Source organism: Gallus gallus, chromosome 1 (genome assembly GCF_016699485.2).
Source record: "Gallus gallus isolate bGalGal1 chromosome 1, bGalGal1.mat.broiler.GRCg7b, whole genome shotgun sequence".
Classification (NCBI taxonomy): domain Eukaryota; kingdom Metazoa; phylum Chordata; class Aves; order Galliformes; family Phasianidae; genus Gallus; species Gallus gallus.
The window spans coordinates 38,035,669-38,060,140 of record NC_052532.1 but is presented as its reverse complement, the minus strand read 5'-3'; the positions used below and the strand labels follow the sequence as shown (position 1 = coordinate 38,060,140).

General features: G+C 37.3%; 1 protein-coding gene across 11 annotated transcripts in view; it reads left to right on the top strand.

Moving 5' to 3' along the window:
• NAP1L1 (nucleosome assembly protein 1 like 1) overlaps positions 1-21,466 on the top strand; it is a 29,117-nt gene extending 7,651 nt beyond the window's left edge. For 5 of the 11 annotated variants that reach the window (XM_046912613.1, XM_040651184.2, XM_046912609.1 and 2 more), the window contains 14 exons: positions 6,214-6,246; positions 6,897-6,985; positions 9,306-9,408; positions 12,981-13,122; positions 13,566-13,646; positions 13,888-14,016; positions 14,515-14,586; positions 15,235-15,374; positions 16,479-16,624; positions 16,716-16,735; positions 17,350-17,472; positions 18,500-18,532; positions 18,942-18,992; positions 20,744-21,466. In XM_046912613.1, the coding sequence (XP_046768569.1) occupies positions 6,230-6,246; positions 6,897-6,985; positions 9,306-9,408; positions 12,981-13,122; positions 13,566-13,646; positions 13,888-14,016; positions 14,515-14,586; positions 15,235-15,374; positions 16,479-16,624; positions 16,716-16,735; positions 17,350-17,472; positions 18,500-18,532; positions 18,942-18,992; positions 20,744-20,779 (1,182 nt within the window). In that variant the 5' untranslated portion in view covers positions 6,214-6,229 and the 3' untranslated portion in view covers positions 20,780-21,466. Of the gene's footprint in view, positions 1-1,366; positions 6,082-6,213; positions 6,247-6,896; positions 6,986-9,305; positions 9,409-12,980; positions 13,123-13,565; positions 13,647-13,887; positions 14,017-14,514; positions 14,587-15,234; positions 15,375-16,478; positions 16,625-16,715; positions 16,736-17,349; positions 17,473-18,499; positions 18,533-18,941; positions 19,018-20,743 lie in introns of those variants that run through there. The other 6 variants (XM_040651197.2, XM_046912623.1, XM_004937577.4 and 3 more) reach the window with 3 other exon arrangements.
• Positions 21,467-24,472: the final 3,006 nt, after the last annotated feature.

The window sequence follows — 24,472 nt, the reverse complement described above, 5'->3', positions numbered from 1 at the left end:
CTAATGATAGAAGTATTCCCTCGAGAGCTCAGTGGCTAGTAATGTCTTTCATCAAACAGATACGTTGCCTTGATGTTCTAGTGCAGGGCTCCCCATCTCAACTGAGACTGGTATTTTTTGACCTTCAGCTTTCTCAGGAAGGTATTTATCCATAACATGAACAATATCATCTGTTTGTAATAAATTTGTATGCCATGCTAACAATGCGCGCGATGTCCTCTTGTTTCATCGCCACTTTCCGTGCTAATGAAAAATGGATAATAAATACTTCATGAATTTGATCACAGAAGTACAAAGAAAATATTTGGTCTTCTGCTTAATTCTCTTTTGAAGCAGCTTTTTTTTTAATCTTATACATTATTCAGTTGTTCCTTTTTGAAGGGAAGCTAAATGCTCTCCCAACCGCTCCTAAGCTGTGTGATCCCTTCCCATGTAACAGTTCTCCTACCTGGCAGTTGGTACCAGAGCTTCTACCAGCACTTGAGATGAATGAGATCTGTGTATTTTTTTTAGGTCTTAGTACCTAACATCTTGGTGCAAAGTTGCACATCTTACAGTAGAGTAGCATGTACTACTTAAACGGGTCAGCCAGTTCTGTATTGGTGTGAATGAAAAAGCATCAGGCATCTGAGCTCTTTGGAGTTACAAACCTCTTGTAGTGATGAAATGAAGCTACCTGAAACAATTATTTTAAACATCTATTAACAGTCTTGTGGTGGAACTCTCTGCTCCGTTTGGTTTTCTGGGGGGGCTAGCTGGTTCTAGTTTATGTAAAGAAATGCTGCAAGTTGTTCTGGGCACGAACAGCAGCCTGAAAGAACCATCAGGGAATGTATTCCTTTCGAGTTTCCCAGTCTTTAGTGAGTCGAACTTGGCTGGTATGATGTAATTTGTCTGGCACCTTTGGCTTCTGCATGCATTGCAAATAGCAGCACACAGGACTTAATCCTGATTTTTTTTTTAAATACAATTAGCTGTCTTCCAGCTGAACCTCTCTTTTCTTTACTGACATCTGACTTAGTCCACTCAACTTATTATTTTTCTATTGCACCTCCTTAATTGCACACAGAGCTCACTTGTTTGAGGTTTTCTGTTAATGCGTTGCTTTCAGTTGCCCAAGGCTTGCCAGAGACAGAAAGAGGCTGTGGCTGCTGTACTCTGGATGGACTGACTTACTTGCAGTACTCATGAGTTATTGACTGTTGAGGAAATTAGTTGTAGCAAAATAGTAGGCTTCTTCTAAAGATGTGAGTAAACAAGGCTTGTTTGTAGCCTGGATTCAGTATTCTCAAAAAGCCTACTTGTGTCCCTTGAACTACTTGAGAAACTTCTTGTTGCTATTGCAAGCTAATTGAGTAATTCCTCTGGAGGGGGGAGATGAGGTTCCCTGAAAGGGACAGAGTGGGTACTGTGCACAGGCAGGTACCCGCAAGGATGCTAGCAGCTGAGGGCTGCTGGCACACTGGCAGCCTTCAGGGCTGTGCCTTGTCAGCTGGCTCCCAGCTCACCTTGCTGGGACTCACTTCCCTGAGCCTGAGTGGATGTCAGGTAATCTAATAGCTACGTGCTTGCTCCCTTTGGGTGCCCGGAACTGACCTTCAGAAAGGAAGGGCTTCTCACCAGGACATTCACTCCTAGCTGTAACGTGACTGGTGCTGTTGTGCAAGCTCAGGCTGCTTTCTGTGAGGGTAAAGGGAGACTGGGGCAAGAAAGAGTTCGGGTGTTTTGCCTGGGAAGGACTCAGTGTTTACTGAAGCCTCACTTCTGCAATATCACTTTGTGAAGAAACAGCTTTCGATTTTTAGGTTACTAATGTGGACAAATGCATGACAACATCATTATTAGTTTGTGCATGTATAGGACTATTTTTGTAAAAAAAAAAAAAAAAAAAGTTATAACAGAGGTTAAAAGTGAAGCGTACTTTAAACATTATGACAAACAGTGAACTTTGGTAGTGTTTTGGTAAGATCTGAGGTTTTAAAAGGGTTCTAACTTTTAGAGTACATCCTGTAGAGTTACTAAAACTGACCGAGCTTGTGGTTGGTTATCAGTCTCCTGACCTTTCAGCTTTGAGAAAGAGCACATTGTGATGGCAGCTCAAGCCATCTGTATGAAAGTTTGAAGCCTTACCCTTTAGAAACCTTGTATAGTATTTTGCTTTTGTGTTTTTTTTGCTTCCTTTTTGTAGCATAACTTCCCATGTGCTGTCTTTGAAATCCTGTGGAGATAAGATCAGCATTTCTTATCCCCTTTTTTATTTTTATAGTATGCAATGGAGCCTTGGAGCACCTCTGTATTTGTTGGTAATTCGGTGTTTCTGGTAACAGCAGTTCAAATAACAGGGACATAACCTCCTGATTTGTGTTTTAAAAAAAAAAAAACACATATATTTGCCATCTGGATTTTGAGAAGTGGAAGCTATGCTGTCAGTGCTTGTAAGCCTTCCTGTGCATCTCCCAAGGGCTGCTTCAAGCAGTGATACCAGTGAATGCTTCTTGCCACAATGCATGTCAAGGTGCAGCTGCTGTTCACAGTCTTAAATGTACCTATGAAAAAAGCTAGGAAGGAGGGCTGTGTTGACATTCTTGTGGAAAGACAGGTGATAGGAGTACTACATCCAAAGAGTTAGCTTTGGAGAAATGTCTGCCTCTACAGTTTTTCACCAGTAGAGCCGTGCTGTGTTTGTAGAGAAGCTTATGCTTGTTTAAGTAAATGACAATAAACTAAATGTGATGCAGCTATATATCCATGCTGTTGGGATGCAGAGATTAGTCTAAGTGTCTGCCAACATAGTTCTGTTGGCATGGTGCCTGGTAGCCTCATAACACAAGCACAGTTGTCTGGAGCTGACAGATGACAGTGTCATGACAAACAGTAGTACCTCCTCAGTTTGGGGAAGAAATCTCCAACTGCAACTGTTTTGATACAGAATTGTGTAAGCAGAGGGAGGACAGATAAAAGGGTAAGGTATGACAAAAGCCAATGCCAGGAGAGCAGAAGGAAAAATAGGCGAAGAAGAAATGAACACACTGAAGGGAAGTTCTGAAGTTGTCAGCTGTTTGATATAATCTACTTGAATTTGCAAAGAAACTCAGGAACTCTGTCAAAAGTCTTGGAGTAAACCAGGCCATTGTTGGTAAAGGTACTTGCAGTACTTGTATACAAACTAGGAAACAGACAGCAATGCAACTGCCACTTGTAGATAAAGGTGAGATTTCTGTAGGCCTCTGTGCTGTGGTGAATGCTTTCAGTGTAGTCATTAGCATGGTCTTTCAGTGTGGTCTTGGGAAGAAGAATAGCGAAAGGATGAAGGCTGTTGATGCTAGGTGGTAGTTTAAAATTGTAAAGACAAAGACCTGCAAGGAAATTCAAGAGCAGGGATGCTGCTGGTGAAATTTCACTTGCCACTCTTGCATAGTATAGGAAAATCATTGAATCACCAGGGTTGGAAAAGACCTCCAAGATCATTCAACCCAACTGTCCATTTATCACCATTATTTCCCACTAAACCATATCCCTTAGTATAACATCCAAATGCTTCTTGAACACCTCCAGGGATGGCAGTGCATTCCAGCACCTCACCACTCTTCTTGAGAAGAAATTCTTTTTAACATCCAACCAGAATCTCCCCTGCTGCAACTTGAGGCCATTCCCTCTCATCCTATTGCTAGTCAAGCAGGAAAAGAGACTGATTCCCCATCTCACTGCAGCCTCCTTTCAGGTATTTGTAGAGAGCGATAAGGTCTCCCCTGAGCCTCCTCTTCTCCAGACTAAACAATCCCAGTTCCCTCAGCCACTCCCCCATAAGACTTGTGCTCCAGACCCCTCCCCAGCTTCACTGCCCTTCTCTGGACGTGCTCCAGAGAATTTCATGTAAGAACTCTGAGCTGATTGTTGCAACAGAAAACCAGGATTTTAGTGTTTTATGTGAATGATAACATCAGCTCAGCTGCATGGTTTCAGGGGAGGATGAGGACTAGTTTATGAAATAGAATAATTATGGGGTTGTTGAATATGTGTACTTCTGAAGCCTACGTGTTTGTTTTCTGAACATAGCTGAAAGCTGGAAGAGTTTATGAGGGAATTTTTGCCATGTCATTGTTCTTAAATAGCTATCTGCTAGTAGACACTGTTGGGGATGATATTAAAAGGTTTTCTTAGCTGGGTGTGTTCATAGCTAATCTCATGATGTCTCTAAAAAAAAAAAAAGCTTAATTGAACTATAGAAGTCAGTCAGTTTCAGCAGGTCTATAGTGCTTCTACTGCTGTTTCACCTAGCCTGCTGGCCTGGGGAGGTGATATGGGCTGTGTGGTATATGGTACACCTTTGAAAGGTAGAAAGTGAGGCGATATTTTAATGGAGATGGAAAATGTATCTATAAGGAGCAGCAATAGTTAATGTGATTGTCTGTCACCTTTGCATGAAGATGCACAAAAATCAGGTTCACTGGGCACTTCATGCTCTTTTACAAAGTGAGGCTACTGGTCATCTTGAAAAGGTCCTGAATGAAGAACAAGTAAACAGTGCATAAGGAAAAAGTTGTATATTGGTCATAGCTAAAATGTTTAGCAAGACAGAAACAGGGCTAACTGGCATTATTCAAGAAATGTGGATACATCTAAATTGTAATTGTTGTATGTTCCCAGTTTCTGTAGGTCTTTGGTCTGTGCTATCATTCTTCTGAGAAGGATATGGGAAGGTGACTGTTTGGAACTTTTATAGGCAGCTTGTATCTGTGTGGAAACCTGAAGTCACAGCCTGGGCAAACTTTGTCTGAAACACATGAAAATTAAAAGTGAATCAGAAATGTTACTGGAACTCCTTGGTTTATTACTGAATTGTTGGGTGCTTGGCTTACGAAAGCATTGCTATTCTGTTTGGTAGCAAATACTGTAGTTTTCTGAAGTGGACTGAGAGACGGTTGGTTCTCTAGTTTTTCCACAAACTAGAGAATTGAATTGCTGTGATTATGTGCAACCTCCTAAATGCTTCATTGTCAGGAAGACATCAGATGCTTCCTTTTTGTGTAACTGTTGAGAAGTAGAAAAGTATATTTGGATTTTATTTGGAATGTAGGTGTTTAAGTTTGAGAGAATTGAGATTCCAATATCTCTTCATGTTGAGTCTTAATATCCTGATAGTAAGGAGATTATGCTCATATGACTTTTTTTTTGCAAGTTCAAACAAAGCAAAGTCAACATACTTTGGTTAAAATTCTCATTGGAATACATGATAAGGAGCTGAATTTCTAGAAATAAATTTGTTTAACTGAGTGTCAGCTAACATGAGGACCCTAAAGTGATGGTTTCTATGCTTCTTGAACCAGTGAATTGTTCTTGGTACTTGGTGCCTCCTAAACCACTGGGCCTAAGACAGTAGTAATGGTATGGTATTTTCTGGTGTATAATATTGTTTCTGACTTTAAGCTATGAGAAACATCTGTTTTTGTAGGCTACATTGAAGTATTATTTTGTTGGTGGAAAATGTTATCCATTCCGTTATGCATTTGAGAACATAGACGTTTCATTGTATGCAAGCTTTACAGTGGTCTCAACATAGACTGTTTGTAGTTACTGGGTCTTGAGCATGCTTATGGTGATACTGTGGTGTTAAGAAAACTCTGATAATTCAGTTTGTGAAATTTTGCTATGTTAAATAGCTTGGTACAGTGGCATCAAATTGATTTTTCAAATGCTGTGATTCTCTGGGTATTTTGAGGAACTACTTGGATTGGTTTTGTAAAGTTCAGATTAAAAATGAGTTCACAAAAAGATACTTAGTGTTAAAAGATAGCATTAAGAATTGTGTCTGCAATTAGGTGCTGAAAGTGAGTGGAGTTGCCAAAGGGTTTCTAGCATCCTTGTTGCTTCACTTCTTTCCTCAGGATCTATTTCATAATTCTGTTACTTTCAATTAGACAAGACTAGCTTTCAATCTGTGGTATTAATACAGATACAAAATGCAATGTGTCGTTTTGCTGGTATTTAAATTTGTCAGTAGATCCATTGGTTCTAAACCACAGTAACATTTTTCAGAACTTCTGTATACACTGGAGTGAGCTCCAAACATTTGCATGTGAGGTATGCTACTCTTCAGACTACAATACTTACGTTATTTCTAAAAGCTAACATAGTTTCTCTTTCAGCATTATGGCACTTGACTGTAGACTTTGTAAGTGATATCTAATACTGTTTTTGCATTTTTTCCTCTAGGGTTTGAAATCTGAGAATGGCAGACATTGACAAGTAAGTAAAATCTGTAGGTTACTGAGACTGTAACTGGATGTCCTTTCCTATGCTTCAGGTAGCCACAATCTCCAGATACATGAGGGGCAGGGTCTACTACAATGGGATCTTGATACTGTGGCAAGATGGGCAATTTAGAGCTCAGGGGAAAAGCTTGGGTTCCTCATGCCAATTAACTTAATAATTAGTTGGAATTCTGGAGGGAAAATTTATGTTACTTGTTAATATTATTTCACTGTGTGTAGTTTTGTCTGTACTTCGCTTGTATTTTGAGGTGTTTGATGTATTGTTTGGGTGAACCTAATCTCAGTTCTCAAGGCCTGCACAGCTTGACAAAGAGGATATGTAGAGCAGAAGGGGAGTCTTGAACTTGTTCATGCTGATAGGAGCTGAAGGAATTCTTCTATGAAAAGGAATCTTCAAAATCCTGGGAAGGTGTTAGTTCCATATGGAGTCTGAAAGTGACACTGGCTTTATAAAGACAAATTTGTCCTTAGCTATTGAAACTTTCAAATCATCAGCTTTTAATCCAGAAGAATCTGTTTGCTTCTACCAACACAGTCTCTAGCTTTAACTCATTAAGCTTGTTGTAGATTAAAAAAAAAAATAGCCACAAACTTTTCAATCCTATTATTAAATATTCCTAACAGCAAAGAACAGTCTGAACTTGATCAACAAGATATGGAAGATGTGGAAGATGTAGAAGAAGAAGAAACTGGTGAAGATGCCAACAGCAAAGGTAACATTGTAAAGAAAGCTTTTTAAGTAGCTGCAGAACTGGTTTCTAATCAATGTTAAAAGGATTTTATATTTTAAAGGGAAGTGCTGAATCATAGCTACTGTTACACTACCCTGTTGGAATTCTGAAGCAATGACTTTTTTCAGTTTTGTCATTTCTGTTGTCTCAACTGTATTACTCACTTTAGTCATGGTCAGTAACAGTACAAGCAGTGCTGGCCACCTATAAGGACATATCTCTGGAAAAGAGAAGATCATTGTTATCAGATGGTTTCAAATCTAATGGCAGTTAAACACTTTCCAAAAAAAATCAATTGCATATATGTATTATTTTGATCATTTCCTAGTAATTTGCTGCTAAATTGTTTGAGAACAGAATTAAAATGTTGTTACCTCTCTTAGAAATAATAAATCCTTCATCCTTTCCCTGAAGAGCAAGTACTCGAAAGGGAAAATAAGCTTGTTATGAGAGATGATAGTCTGGATCACTGATAATGCCCCCTTCCATGACTGCTCAAGCAGAATAGTAACACTTAAAGAAAAGTTTTCTTCAAGATGAGGTTAGAGGCTTTGTATCTGCTGAAAGCATTTTCATAACTAGATTGCAAAATTTTGAATAACACAGGGCAGCTAAAGAAAAGCTTTCACTAATTAAATGGTAAGTACTCAAGTGTCCCAAAGGAATCTAAGAGATGAGTAATGTGTATTTTTAGTAATTAATCCCAGCAATTGTACATGAGGATCTGAGAGGAGTAATTATGCTATATGAATCTTGGAAAGAAATTGAGTTTTGTAAGTAAGAAACATGTTTAAGTGCTAGGGACCTTAAATGATTTGTGAAATGATGTTATCAAGCAGTTATTTTGTTAGTTTTCTAGTATTTTTTGCATGCATGCATAATTTAAGTTTTGCTGATCTTAATCCTTTTTTCCTTTATCCAGATAATTCTGCTTTTAAATGTGTTGAAGTTCTTTCAGTAAACACTTAAATGAAGCACTCTTGCTTCTGGGGAAAAACCTCACAAAGAATGTTTGTGGATCCAAGAACTTGCAAAATAAAATATCTGAATTTCGGTTAAAGAGAATGTGGCTGTTGGCATTGACATGCCCTGTGTATCATGTAGATACTGAATCGGTGTTATAGAGAATAACTGGCAACAGATTCAAATGGCACAGTTGGGTAGGTCTTCAAGTGTAAGGCTAATGAATAGTTAGACCGGAGAAAATGTAGATAGCAAGAGGGATGGTGCTGACTAATGTGAATTAACACGTAATTACAGCTTCCACTGCTAAAATATAAACTACGTCCTTTTTTGGATGTCACTTGAAATATAATTTTTTCAGTGTGCAATTTCATTGCTAGAGCATAAAAGCAGAGGGGAATATTCATGTGGTTACTCTAGCAAAGGGCATAGAAGTAGAGAGTCACATTGCAAGAAACTTCAGGAAGGACTGAAAAGCTTCACTTTTATTTGAAGGTCTCATTAAAAAGAATGCTATACAAACATATTAAAGAACACCAAATACTTGTTTGCACGCCTGTAAATGTTGAGGATGAGGGAAGAAGGCAAAACAACATGATTAGAAATGATCACGAATTCTTATTAAAAATGATTTTAAGTTCCTTTCTGCAGGTTACTGAGGTGTAGACTTTGAACTGAAATGAAAGGGTTGATGTTAATATGGGTGATGGGAACACTTAGGCTAGCTATTTGTGTTTTCCAAAATGTACTTCTACTATATGATTTGAAACAGTTTCCTGTTAGGGCAAATTACTTCTGAAATATGTAGACAATAGAGATTAAGGGTTTAGCACTGATGTTCTGTAATCAGTAGTATGTCAGACTGAGCTGACTGTATTGCTGTGCTATTCCTTCAGGAAAAAAAAAATAGTTCTGATGAATAATTTATTGTTTTTGCAAGAAAAAATATGTAAGTATAGACTTGTAAACCAGTTCTATACCCAAGTCTGAAGCAGTCTTTGTTTCTCTCCATTAATCTAAAATGGAATGAAAATTCCAACTCTAGTGATAGGGTGGACTTGTTTGTAGTAAGGGGCATGGTTTTTTTTTTTTAAGGAGTATGGGGAAATATTGGTGGTAGGTGAATGGTTGGACTGGATGATCTTGGAGGTCTTTTCCAACCTTGGTGATTCTATGATCCATGCATCTAGAATGTAGACATTAGAAATAATTTTGCCCGTGTTTCTTCTTAGAATAATAGAAAGTAAATTTACTATTTTTCTTAGTATTTAAATCTCTTTCAAGCCTAGTTTGGAAGAAGGTATGCTTTGCACTTACAGAATTTTCACTTTAATTTTAGCTCGGCAGTTGACTGTACAGATGATGCAAAATCCTCAGATTCTTGCAGCTCTTCAGGAAAGACTTGATGGTCTGGTAGGAACATCTACAGGATATATAGAGAGGTAAAATATTTGTTCTAATTCAGTATGAGCAGATTGATATAAATGTGCTTTTACTTTATGAACAATGTTGTCTTTAAGATGAATAATCATAAACCACTGTGCTGCCTCGGTAGCAGAAAACTAACATAATCAGGCATCAATGCGTTTCAAAATTGAAGGCTTTCTCTTTGAGCCTTTTTGAAGAAAAGGATGCAAAAATATTTGGTGGCTGATAATGTCTGGTGCAAATGTCATTCTGTCCTGCTTTTATCAGTATATTCCTTATCGTGACATCATGCGGCAGGCTGTTGGGTGCAGATGCACACTGCATTGCAGAGCTGTACTTCCTGGTTTCTCTAGCAGCCTCACGTGAGGTCTGACTCTCCAAGAGGAAGATATACTGAGATGTACTGCATTTTCCCAAGAGCCTCCACATGATTTCCAGCTCCAGGTGATGGGGAAGAACTCTCTTGTCTTTTCTGGGAAGCCAGCCATGAGGGTCTGCTGATAAAGACTCAGACTGATTCTCTCTCTCCTCCAGTTTTATTTTTGTTTCTTCTTGGTTTACTGCTCTTAGTTATTCTGTGTTATCTCATGTTCCTTTTAATAAATCTATTTCTCTTATCTCCATCGGATTTTTTCTCCTCTTCCTCCCTCTGTGTTTCTTCCAAGGGGAGGGAGAGGTGTCGCATGGTTAACTCTTCAAACCATGACACATACATACAGACATTTTCCCAGGATGTGTTCTCAGTTTTGCCTTAATTTGAAACATGGATAAGAACATGGTTACTTATGGCCATGCTATAACCACAAATTGGGAATGTTGTATCAATACTTAATGTAGACTCCTTATGCATCAAAATTTGAAACAATCTGTTGCTTACTAAAGTTTTCTTTAGTAAGATGCCTACTGCATCTGCTCTAGCAGATTTATCTAGCTCTTTCATGTAGTTTCTAACTATGTGAACTTTTCACCACATGCACACGAGTTGTAAAGCACAGAGCTATCTGTCTGTGATAGGATCCTGTGTTGCTATTGATGTTAACTGATATGGCTACTGAATAACAGAATTTGTTGCTGCTACTCCTACCACTTGCCTTTATTACAGGCAGTAGCATAGAAGAAAAGTACAGGCAACCAATAGCCTACCCTAATAACTACAGGCCCAGGAAGAGCACGGAGTACGCAGGTTCTTTACACTGTGTTCTATATGCTGTCCACTAAGGCTTTCTATAATACATTGTTTTTTTTGACAGATGTTAATTAATCTCTACTAATCTTTTGGGTCCTAGATGTAAGAAGTGAACAGAAGTCATAACATTAATTTACTTGGCGTTTTCCCTGTCAGCTACTCTTGAGGATACTGTACCATTTATTTCCAAGTGCTTTTTCTTGCAAAGCATTGCAGCTTTGCCATTATACCAAGTGCTTGCTGAACTTACAGTAGGAAAATAGCTGGAAAATGTGTAACTTGAATCGCTTCCTTAACATATGCATACTGATACAAGCATGCTTTACAGGGACCTCTTACATGCCTTACCAAATGTTGTTTTAAGTTTGTTTGTTTAAAAACAAAAAGTCTTTCCATTGAGGTGGCACAGTCCTCAGAAGGAATCTGAGATCCTAAGAGCTGGTTGTGTGGGCTCTTAAAGGACTAGGTGCATAAGCTGGTGGAGAAGGTAAATATTTTCCCAGAAAAGATCTATCTGTCTGCTTGGGCTTAAAATCTGCAAATTGTTTGGCTGCTCTCCAGTAGCTCACGTTTTTGCCTTTTCCTGGGTACAATGATTTTTAATGAAGTTTTCTTTCCTGGAGTAGTATTCTCCTCAGCTGTGAGCTGGAGGTTGGATTCTAGTGTGACTGTAACATTTGCTAATGGCTTGTATTCAGAACAAGTTTTATTTGCCACTATTGTACCTATGGTAGTCTGGTTCAGATTTCATGATCTCTTTTGCAGTTTTGAATTTGTTTTGCATTAACTGCTTTTTTCCTGGAACTTTTTTTTTAAAGCATGGGATTTACCAATGTAGTGGGTGTACAAGGTTTGAAACTTGAACTGGTTGGCACAGACTTGGGGGGGGAAGCTTTCTGGCACGTGTGGAAGATTTTGATTCTCTAATAAAGAGGTTACAATTGTTATTTGGATATCCTGCAATTGGAATTCCTATGTGTATGGCACTACCTTTTAGGAATTTCACTTGTTTTATATACAACTGCTAGCACTGGTACTCTGGGTCTAAATACACGCATGTGACATGAGGTGCATGATTATTACATGACTTATCTGTGCAGTCGTATTAAATTTCTTCCTTAATGTTTTTCCTGAACTAACCGAACAAGTTATTTAAGCTGTGTTACAACGTTCTGATGTTGTACTCAAAGCTAAAATTACAAGCAGTAGTTAACTTGACCAAATTCTAGAAGAATGTGGGAATAAAAACAATGTTATCTAACCTTTACATAGATACATGACTAAATTTAAGCTTTTTTGGCAGTTTGTGTAGCAGATATACTTTTGCTCAAATCAAGAGGTTAAGGGAAATCTTGGTTTATTGGCTATCTGCATGTCATTGTTTTAGTAACCAGCAATAGAATATTCTTGTTGACCCTAGTGCCATTAGGGAGAAGGATTCTACATTTTAAAGTGAACAAGAATGTTAGAACATGTGCACATCCTACTTGAGTAGAGATTGGATAGCATTAGTAATTAATACAAACTTGCAGTATTTAGCAACCAAGGTATTAATTAACTTCCGTTAACCTGAAGCTGGTCCTAGCAGTTTTTACTGCTAGTTTTTTTTGCAGCTGTTTGCTATTGTGCTCTAAATGATGTGACCCAGTTCCTTAAATACAGAAGGTTAATGTGGTAATCTTCTGTAGCTATGTGCTGGGGACTGGCTCACATTGTAGGTGATAGAAGCAGTCACCCATCTATCCTATGAATGTCACTAGCAGCCTTGGGGCAGGTTAATTTTTGTCGCAGCTGTAACTTTGTTAGTGTGGTCTTCTACAAATGAAACTTTAATAAAAGTTGTATCTCACAACAGCTTATAATGAAGGCTGCACTGTTTGCCTGTTATATGTGTATAATACAGTTTTGGCTCATTTTGTGAGTGACAGGGAATATACTAGGGAACAGCGGTGATAGCTTCTTTCCTGAATCAACAAAAATAATGGTTTTGAAGGTTGACTTCCTTAGTGAGGTAACCACTCACTTGTCTTGAACGTTCATAAAAACAAGCAAGTAGTTAGCTCTTCCTTAATTATGCTCCATCTTATGAATTTGCTATGCTGCTTGGTGATAAGGTAAAACTTACTCTCAAAGTGAAGCTTTACTCAAGTTTGCATGTTCACAGATGCTTGAATTTTTTTTAATTCTAACTCAGGTTCTACCTGTTTTAAGAGTCTGCAGTAAGTTTACTCCACGTACCGTGGATCATAATTTTGATATTTTTTTTTTGCTCAGTTTTCTAGTGTTTAAAGTAGTGTGAAATCTGTTTTGATACATGTTGGTGAAGGGAGCTGGTTAAGGAGAGGTCAACATGTGCATAGAATGCAATGTTTGTAACAGTTCTGTCACTGTATTTTTCAGCTTGCCTAAAGTTGTTAAAAGACGTGTGAATGCCCTCAAGAATCTTCAAGTTCAGTGTGCACAGATAGAAGCAAAGTTCTATGAGGAAGTTCATGAGCTGGAAAGAAAATATGCTGCTCTCTATCAGCCCTTATTTGACAAGGTATTTTAATGCTTGTCTGATTTGTACTTAAAAGCTTTAGCTAAACCAAAAGGGAATATAAACTGAAAGCTTATGTATATTCTGAATTACCTCGGTCTCCAGCGTGCCCATTCAGCTGAATTGACAGTTTCACCATCCATGTGAATATCTGCTAAGATTAAGGAGAAAGGCTGTCTGTTCTATGGCTAATGAAGTCACTTTAGTATATTAGGCCTCATCATGTTAACTGAGCAGATGTTAGGTGATACGGTAACCTTTCTGGAATGTTAGTTCTTTAGTGTACTAAAACACTGGTAGCAGATGAATCTTTCTAGAGCAAGAAGAAAGTGTTTGGTTAAGTAGATAATGCTTTATGTGAAATTAGAATCAGCAATTTATTGGCTAGAGTACTGCTAATTGCAATAAGTAGAATATATGAAAGTACCCTTGGTTCAATTTTTCAGCGAAGCGAGATCATCAATGCAATCTATGAACCTACAGAGGAAGAATGTGAATGGAAAGCAGATGCCGAAGAAGAAATTTCAGTGAGTATCATAATCAGTTCTCATCAGTATCTCCACCTTTAGCATGAAAATGGGTTCAATAGAGTAAATACATTTTTTTTCTCAAAAGGAGAATTTTTGTAATGATTGCATATTATTAATTGCATCTTTAAATCATGTGCATGAAACTTCATGTGTGCTATTATCAGCTGAGGACAGTTGACAAACTTGATGGAGGATGGTTTTTAAAGTTTAGAGAAACTAACATTTTTATTCTATCAAGGAGGAAATGAAAGAGAAAGCCAAACTTGAAGAAGAAAAGAAAGATGAAGAAAAAGAAGACCCTAAAGGAATTCCTGAATTTTGGCTGACAGTATTCAAGAATGTGGACTTGCTCAGTGATATGGTTCAGGTAGGTAGTAGTCCAGATTGCTTTGATGTTGCTTTAGTATTTGATCCAAGTGTGCTCTACAAGGAAGGGGAAGGAACAGTTATAGTACTTGATGTCTTTTGGAGAGTAAAAATTGAGCCAGTACTTGGATGTCATCTGGTCACTTACCCAACTCAAAGCAGAGAGCACTCTGAAATATCTTCTTATTTTGTTCTTATTTGTTGAAGTTGTAACTTTACACAGAAAGTCCATTAGTAAGATATATAGGAATATTTGCATGAAATATGTACTATTGCTAAAATTTCTGTTTAGTTTGCATGAGATTTAAGCTGTGAACCACAGTGAAAACTGAGCTGCTTTTGTTGCCATCTGCTGGTCATGTTCATGGAAAAAAATATTTCAGTGCTTGGACAAGGTTCTTGTTGAGACGCACTGGTTCTAAATACACCTTTTTATTTCTGCTGTGTCTTATATCTGTGTACAATTTAATCTTATGAAAATTTAATTCACTTTTTACAGGAACATGATGAACCTATCCTGAAACACTTAAAAGATATAAAAGTGAAATTCTCAGAAGTTGGACAGCCTATGGTTAGTTTAACCTACTAAACAAGAGTTCTTCTGCATTATCTTAGGGCTTGTATTTGTATATCAGTAATGTGGTCTGTAATAAGGAGTTGTCTTATGGCAATCCTGAGAAATGTGTAGCTAGCTTCTTGTCCTCTGAAAAGCAGTACAAAGACTAATCCTGAAGTACCATAGGAATGAATTTAAACTTAAACTTAGAACCTTCAGATTCTAATGAGTTAATAACTTGACCTTAGTATTTGGTTACTTGGTTTTACCTTTAAATTTCAACAATTTGAGGCACTTTTTGTATAACCACTATAGGAGAATATCATTTCTGTTCTAGAGACCAAATAACTTGCTAAGACATTACTTTTATCTCTATAACATCACACCAGGAAATCTGTATGTAATGTGAGATCTTGTGCTCGTTTCTTAATATACTGCTTGCACCAATGACACAAGATCAGCATAGTAAATGTAAACATTTGAATACTTGTTGTACAATTTGAGCAGCAAATTCTAGGATAAGTTGTGCATGCACCACTTCAGTGTTGGTAGAGGTGGATATGTTCATTTGCATGTTTTTTTATTTTGATCCTCAAGTATTTAGAAATTAAAGGTATGTGTTGCTAGATTGCTAATGTTGTCTCTTTGCAATTCTTTCTTAAGAGTTTCACATTAGAATTTCACTTTGAACCAAATGACTACTTCACAAATGAAGTGTTGACAAAGACGTATAGAATGAGATCAGAGCCAGATGATTCTGATCCCTTTTCCTTTGATGGACCAGAAATCATGGGCTGTACGGGGTAAGTGCTAATGAATAATCCATAAGGTAATATAACTGTTTCTTCCTTATTATCCAAGAATAAGCTCTTAGTTACCTAGTAATTTGTAAATAGTGAGGCTCAAGTTTGAGGTTAAAACTTAACTGCTTTGAAAACTGCCATCTTATAACTTCATATTAGTTTGAAACATCTAAGATTCTATTCCTCATGTATCCATCTGGTGTTACTTTCAGCTTTTTATTGGGTAATGTATAAATATAAAACTATATATTGTGTAATCTAAACATTGATACAATTTATAAGTACATAAATAGTATCTATACATACATACAATTAAATTTAATACTCTTTGCAAATTGTGTTCTGCAATGACTGAAGCTGAATTGGAAGCTACATAGTATTCTTTTAGTGGGCGTTGATAGCTTTTTAAAAATCTTGTTTGATCACCTTTTGTATTTCTGACATATAGTTTCTTGAGAAGGCAAGTCTGTTTTTATGTTCTATATTGCTGTTGTCCAGTTTATAATAGTTGAATGTTTGCCTCTCTGAGCATCTTTCAGTTAATCTATTTGAGAAGTAGAGAACAGTCATATCTAACTCCAGTTTTCTCATGATTTTGAAGATGTCACATTTGGTGATCTCTTCTGTTCTAAGTTAGCTGTAATTCCTTAGATTATTTAATCTGTTTTGTACACATCCATTGTGAATGCTCTTGTGAGTCTCTCACTGTCACTTAGGGCTGGTTTTACCCATGCACTACTGTGCACTTATTGATATTGACTGATGCTTACCCCTTCATTTCCCAGTCACTTAATATAATACATTGCTACAAACATCCTGCAAGAATTAGTCTGCTTGAGTACATTTGATCAAACTGTATTGTCTCCCATAATTTGGACTATTACTGGATAAGAAACTTCAGCCTTATTTTTGTGACTTCATTTACATTTCCTCAGAATACTTCAAGTGTCAGTCAAGCCTGTGGGTATGATATTTTTCTGTAAACAACAAATAACCTTGATATTTCATGTTCAGTGTATTACTTAAAACTGTGATAGCCTCTGTAAGTATTGGTAGCAAGTGGAGGTGTTCTAAGCTACAACTTTTTTTTTCGTTCTTCCTCAGCTGCCAAATAGACTGGAAAAAAGGCAAGAATGTTACTTTGAAAACAATTAAAAAGAAGCAGAAACACAAGGGTCGTGGGACAGTTAGAACAGTGACAAAAACTGTTTCCAATGATTCCTTCTTCAACTTCTTTAGTCCCCCTGAAGGTAAACAAAATATTTGTGTGTTTGCATTAACTTTAAATGTTGTGTATAATTGATTCACTTATTTTCTTTCTTCTTATTTTTTTCCTCACAGTTCCTGAAAGTGGAGACCTGGTAAGTTGTCTTATCATAACATTATCTTTACAGAGTTTGGGGGTGAGGGAATCACCAATGGAAGGCATTTGTATACAACGTGCTTTCTGAGATTTGTTTGGGAATTTAAATTGTTTCAGTTTTAACTTGGGAACATTTGTGATAAATAATTTTTCTTTGTAAGAAGGATGGTAAAGTTCAGTTCATTTCACTTTAACAGCTTATTGTAGCAGAGAACATTTTTTAGGTGTGCAAGTGCTTTACATTGGGTTGACCAATGCGAATCGCAAAGATACTCACTTAAAAAGTTTCACCTGGTTAGTATTTAATGCTATGCATGCAAACTGAAAATTTGTGGGTGATATTACATTGAAGTAGAAAAAGTTTAAGTTATGTAGAGGAAGAAGGAAATTTAAACTCCGGGGCTTTATATGGCTAAGAACTCCATAATGTGTGTAAATGCTTGAAGTATAGAACTTGACCTCACAATCTCAATTCTATAATTGCCCTGAACCAAGAACTCATGAGGTGGGGATTTGTGTAAATCTGTCCACATCAAAATTTCTGCAATTTGTGTTTTGGTGTCAAATGTAGTTATCAACTTATGGTCTAGAACATAAATTTGTTTTATGCAGGATGATGATGCTGAGGCAATCCTTGCTGCGGACTTTGAAATAGGTCATTTCTTACGTGAGCGTATAGTCCCCCGATCAGTATTGTACTTCACAGGAGAAGCTATTGAAGATGATGATGATGATGTAAGTAATGTTCTTTTGAAGTGCTAAAATCCTCTATATAATGTTGCTTAAGTGTTTTTGTTAACTTCTGACTCCGATAGTTACTGTTAATATCCTTAGAATGGGAGGTATCAACATTAGTTTCAGATGGACTTCCTAGGATGTTAAATAAGGAGCAGCATGAAAGTAATTAATTTTGCAAGTACTGAATTCGGAGTTCTGTGGCAAAAGGACTGATAGGAGACCACTTAGAGTGATGTCTGAATAAAGGTTTGTGTACAAGTCATTCCTAGAGTGATGTGCACAAAACTTTGATAGAAAAAATGAGCTGCCAGAGAATAAATTCGTCTACTTTTGTAGCTGGTCAGCCTGTTCATTATACTTACGTGGCTACTTAGTTCTTGAGGTTCAGGCTTGACCTTTTCAGGAGATCTCTTTAGAAAATGAGAGAGAAATTCATTCTATGTGTGCAAATTTTTTTTCAAAGCAGGTTCTTCAAAAGCTGGAATTCAATTCATTAAAGAAACTAAAGCTGACAAACAAACTGCAAAACCCAATAACTATATATAGATAAAATACTTTTTCCCTGTCTCCTCACAAGTTAGGATTGCTTGACAAATTTAGTAAATCTATTGAGTTGATTTAGCTAAGCTAGTTCCAGCATTGAGCTGAATTTTTAGCATTTAGAATGGTAACCTTTAGTCCAGAACTGTGGCAGTTGATGGGTAGAAGATGGAAGTGACTGTAGGGACTGCTGTATACTTCAAGACACTTTGCTGAACAGAGGTATTACCAGTTTAATAATTTCTTCCAGTGTTGCACGTAAGGAATGCAAGGCAGGAAGTGTTCTCTGCCAGAGCGTAGTTTGAGAATGAATGTTATTCATCGTGATTCATAAAGCTATTTCTAATCTGTCAAACATAGAATGTTCTCTTAAAGCATAAGTACCATGTGTATGGTTTCTGGCATCAACTTAAGTTATCTTACGTGAACTGGTGTCTGTAGTGACTACGTTTATGACAGTGAAAACTATTTCTTTCTTTCCTAGTATGATGAAGAAGGTGAAGAGGCAGATGATGAGGTAAGTTGACAGATTGCCTTGATTTAAATAGCTTCCCTCCTGTAGTCTGTGTAGAATAAGTTCCATTATTTTTTTAAATCCCATGAAAGCAAGTTTAAGTTGTACTTACCAAATGTAAGATGCAACAGCTTGTATTCTGTGATCCAGAGTGAATATTTAATTACAAACAAAACAACAAAAATAATACTACAAATCAAATCACAACTGATGTCAAAAAATGTGCTTTGTAGAGGGCCCGCTTATACAATATGCATAAATTGAAGTGGTAGTGAAAGTATTTCGGAGTATAAGTTAATCTTGACTTCTTAAGATAATAAGTTCTTATTAACTTCTTAATAAGTTCTTGAGAATGGCTTGAGAAGCTGAATGTGGATAAGCTAGTGAAATATAAACAACTGTTTTCTTTCAGGAGGGGGAAGAAGAAGCAGATGAAGAAAATGATCCTGATTTTGACCCAAAAGTAAGAAACTAAAAGAACATTCCAAGTATGCATATGCGTTCATATTCCTAGTATTTAATGAAGGCTAAATATCAAGTTTTAGTTGAAGAATTTAATAGCTCTTACAGTAAGTGGTTTTTTGACTGAGACTTTTAGTTCCAGTTCTGATGGTCTAATACGTGTAAGGCAACTAGTTTTCTTGTTCCTTCACTAAGAAACTTTTTGTGGAAGTGACTTTTTACTTTGAATGCTGGAATTTATCAAGCTTGGTTTTTTATCAGCTTGTCTTGCAGCAAGTTTCTGGTTTAATTCAGTGATGTAAGTGTTCTATGGTAGTAAGCAGAAGAGTACAAGTAATAAATGCTCAGGTCTGGGGAACTTGCCACAGTCTGGTTCTGGTACTGTGCTGGGGTGTTTTTTTTTTTCCAGTGGAGATGATAGTGAGCCTGTTATTTCTTGAGGCAGCAGATGTCAAACTTCAGGAATGCATCTACAACCAAGCACTTGAATGTGGGCAACTAAGAGCAACACGCAGCTTTGTTTCATGTTTAATGGTCAGAGCAAATGAGTAGTTAAGCTCAGTTCACTGGAAAAGTGATTGTGAGCAACTAAATTCTTGGCTTTCTCTTAGCTGAGGGAGAGACATCCTTAACCAGCTGAAAGCATCTGATGACCGAGGGAAAGTTATAGTCAGTAAGTGAAGCTGTGTAATTTGAAAGTGTACTACAAAGTATCCTTCCCATTTCTAATCTGGAGGTAGTATATTTTTCAATAGGAATGTTTTGATCTAAAAATAATAGTACCATAATTCTAGCATCGTACTGGAAAAGATGCGGGCTATGGAACTGCTAATAACAATGTATGACTTGTTGGGGGTGTTTCACCTGCAGTAGAGTATTCCAGTTGTTCAAGGAAGTTCTGGAATCAAAATGAAACAGCTGCAAATTGGGCTTCTGATTTCCACCACTTGAACTATTTTTGCATGTTAAATGACTGAGGGCGAGATTGTATGCTCAGTAGCAGAGATAACTGCTGTAGGCTTGTAGAGAGGCAGACAGTAGTGGTACTATAGTGTTTGGAAAAGAATAGATAATCATAAGTTAATTACGAACTGGAAACTAGGTGAGTTTATGAAAGCACTGCAGTCTGAGGATAGCTGTCAACAAAAAGTAGTGGAGCAAAACTTGCAACTCTTCATCCTCAAAAGGGCTTTTCCATAAATTCCCATGTTACTGTGAGGTATTGTTGATTGCCTGCTTCAGTACAGAAGAGTTTGTAGTATCTACTTGAAAAATTTCTAGCAAGTAGAATTTATTTCAAAAAATCTTTCCAGAGTGTTAAGAACATACCTTGATTTTTGTTTCATTGCACTGCTGTACATTGGTTCTGAAGTAAGGCTGTGCACTTGACAATCAAAATGAAGGCTGCGTGGCTTTTATTTCAAGCTGTTTAGAAGGTGTGGATGCTTCTGTGCCAGTGTTTGATCCTACTTATTATTGCCCTTCTCCTTTGTTTAGTTTTGGTGTCATTCAGAGTATACCATCGTACTTGATTCTGAACAGATTTTTATTCTCAGTGCATATACACTAAAAGAAAAAAAGCATTGTGAATGTTACCACATGTAAAGGCGTTAGTAATACCGGACAATTAGCTCGGTTGAAGAGATGCAAGAAAAACCTGACTGCTGAAGTTGACCAAGTATGTTAACAATTTGAATAATTCCTGAAGTATTGATATCTGTGAGCTGATATTTCCTTTTTTTCCCTCAACAGAAGGATCAAAACCCAGCAGAATGCAAGCAGCAGTGAAGCAGTGTGTATGTGGCCTTGAGGATTACCTGCACTGTAATAGCCTAAACACAACTATTAGTTACTTACAGCCTTATGTTTTGTATCTTGGTAGAATTAAGTAACCAATTTGTTAAAAAATGGAATCAAACACATAAGAACCAGTTTAAAATGTAGGTTCAATCTACCTAACATTTTAACAGTATAATTTTCTGCCAATATGTAGATTGCAGTAAATCCCCTAAAGCATGAATGTTAATTCATTGCTACATAGTTTGGTTCTTGTGAAGTCTTTGTCATGTAGCTATTAGACTGCAGCTGTGAAGATTATCAGAACTGTTAACCGAGACCAATATTTGTTTAGAGAAAGCTCTCTCCTGAAGAACCAACCAAAGTATTTTTCAGCCCAGTAGTCTGAACGGGTTTAAGTCTGCTTGCACTAGCTGTGCCTTCATTACTTTGTTATAGAAATGGCAGTGACTTGTACTAACTAGGAGATGATGATGCATTTTGAATTTGACTACTTGAGAAGACTAGTATAACTTGTTTAATTTCCAATGAGACCACATTAAACATTCATAACTGTCAGCTTGTTTATGCTATGGGTTTTGTATTTTATGTGACATAGTGATCTACAAAAGAAACCTAGCCATCATATTAAGGTTATTGTTTACCACGGGGTGTGAATAAAACCTAGTATTTTCAGAAGCTAGTCTTGTTTTATTATGGTGTGTATCTGCATGTGTAAACTGATCAGGCGTATCTCATGCTGCAGTTAGTTCACTATGCTAAAACAAAAATTGGGAATTATTGAAAAGTAAGTTCTATAGCGTCTTTAAAACAGTAGTTCAGATAGATTTTGATCCATACTTTTTAATTGCAGTGTGATACCTGTCAATCCAAGCTACGAGTTTCAGTGGTTGGTCACCACTGCCATTTTGAGAAGACAGTTGTTTTTTAGAAGTGGAGCTAGGTCTGATAAAGGACTTGGATATTGCCATGCTGGATTCTAATAGAGAATTGGATTATTAGTGTGAAATCAGGAGCAAAGAAAGTAGTGTGGATTTCCAGTCTGCATAGATAGAGCTATGTTGTCCTGAACAAAATCTACTTTGTAACCTAAGAGACTGCTAGAACATCTGGCTGTATTCTGATTTGTACTTGGTGTTAAGCATCTAAAGAGGAGGAACTAAACCCTAAGGAACTCCCCCTTCCTCATCTAATGTTCTGTTCACTGTGTGTGTTTGTATGATTTGGTTCATTCGTTGTCTATACTGAATGCTCTCTGTCAGCTGAACCGTGGGCTAGACCTGTCTCATTAGTTTTGTCTCTAGGAGTTCTCAATGTGAATTTGAATGCATTCAGCTTGAGGAGATTATGAACTGATGTCTTTCATGCAAGTTTTTCCCAGTCAGCAGGACACTAATGTACTCTAGATTCTTGTTCGTTACAGAACCGCAGAAGTTCTGACCTGAACAAGTATGCAGATAAATTTTTGAGGAATGGGAAGCTCCTCAGGACAGTGGAGGAGTGTTCAGCTAGCTGTGGATGTGTTTCTACAATAGCTACTCTTTGCCACTAATATAATGAGGTAGGCATGAAGGGTTAAGGGACTAAAAAGAGCAGGACAAGCAAGAGGCAAACAGCTATGTCAGAAAGAGGTTGTGGAGGCCAAGTTAATTTTGCAAGTTTCTTGCTTAGAGGATAGGTAATATGTAATGAAACTTATCCCAAGTGCTCTTCTTAATCCTCAGCCACTCTGCAAGGAGGATGGTCTAGTGTGCTCAAAACTGTTTTATTTTTGGTGTCTTGAATACTGTAGTGATTATAGGATTCTTGTCAGATGTCATCTTTTGCCTCACCAGATACCTATGGATTTGGGGAAAGGAACCCTTGTTATCTATAGCTGTATAGAAAACAAATGTCAAAGCTGTGCTCTTAAATGTTTTTCTGATAACCTATACATCATAGTATAGAAAAATATAAAAACAGGAGGTGAACTACACTATCTCTAGTAGTTGTGTCTTAAAGTAGATGGGGTTGTGGTCTTGTGATAACATTAATCCTGATAGAATGTGCATATCCTTTGAGACACTGCTGCCAGGTGTCTCACTTGGCTATCTTTTTCTCTCTTTGAATGTCTCCCAGGATTGAGTTAAAACCAAGCACTGTTTGTTTCGACTTGAACTTCAGGGTATGCAGAGACCAAACTGATATTTAGCAGTTACTAAGGAAGGGCTTTGAGGTTCATACTTCTGGACCTAAGTATCTGAAGTCCTTACTTAAATCTAGCCCATTTTTCTAACAGTACCTGGCAACAGCCTCCCGGAAGGAGAAAGCACTGTAGGAAGTCCTCTGACACACTTCAAGCTGTTGTTCTTATGCAATGTGGTTTGTATTTAAATGGCTTTCCTAATTGCTATCTTATACAGTGTGATACAGTATTTGAAAAGAGGAGTTGATAAGTGTTAAAGATCATCCATGGACTGCAAAATCCAGAGCTATGAATGCATGTCTGTGGACAGTTTTTGGTAAGCTGCTCTCTACACTGACTAGCTAGTTCTTGGGCTCAAGTTTGAAGTGCCAGTCCCTGAGGTATTGGTTTAATAACTGCTTTGATGGTTCACACAGTTTCATGATCAACAACACTCCTGTTTAGCAGTTCTGAAAGGCAGTATGGAGCAGGAACGTTAAACTTTCTGCAATGATTCGAGCATTGTGACTCATTCTTGTCACTTCCTGTGGATTTATACCAGCTGTAGGGAATCTATTTATTTAGTATTCCAGGAGATTACCTTGTTACCTAACTAGTTCAGGTTAGGAAAAAGTGTCACCAGAAATTGAATTTCTTCATGAGTTGTTGCAATGCTACACTAGAACTTGAGATGAGGGTTTTCTGTCCTCTTCTGGTGACTAAGCAGGCTGCGGCTCATTATTTCTACACTTCTGGCAACTGTAAGTTAGATTGTCTGACTTTTCTTATTGAACTCTTCTATAACTAGCTTGATAAGCTTAGATTTCTTAATTGGATTATTGGAACCAATGTTTCCCAAGCTATGTAGCAAATAGCTTAACTTTTTAAGGTTTTAACTAAGTGAAAACGCAGCAGAACGTAAGAAACTGCAGGAATGTAATGTTTTCATCTTTGCCTTCAAACTGATATTTAAACTTTCCCTCTGTTTTAAGTCCCATTGTTGTGGGCTTTGTTCATAAATTAACACAGCATGAGAGCTAATCATCAGTTTGTATGTCTACCAGTAGTTTTTCTATTCAGAAATGTCTGTGCGATGGTTGTTTCTCAGATACCTTGTGTAAGGTGTGAAGATTGCAGTGTGTTCTTCTCAGTGACAAAAATGCTGTACTTGATATGCATTGGACAGTCTGATAATGAAGGCATTTCTTTATATAGTGGCTTTGATGGCCAGTTAGTTGGAGCTTGAGCTGAGTGTGCTTCTGAGGAGATGGGTTCAGCTCTACAGCAGTTCCTGCTTCATTCTGTGCTAACGTAGCTACTTTCAGTTAGGGTACAGCCCTGTCAAAATCTTTTTTCTTGTAGAGTCTAGTTAAATAGTTGCTACCCACCCAGCCTTCACTTTCACTTCTGAACTGCTCAGTTCTGTTTACGATACACAGATTCTCAGATTTTCCAGCGGATGTCCAAGTAGTGACTTCTACTTTCTAATGCTTACCCGAAGCAAACAAATCCATTTGTTG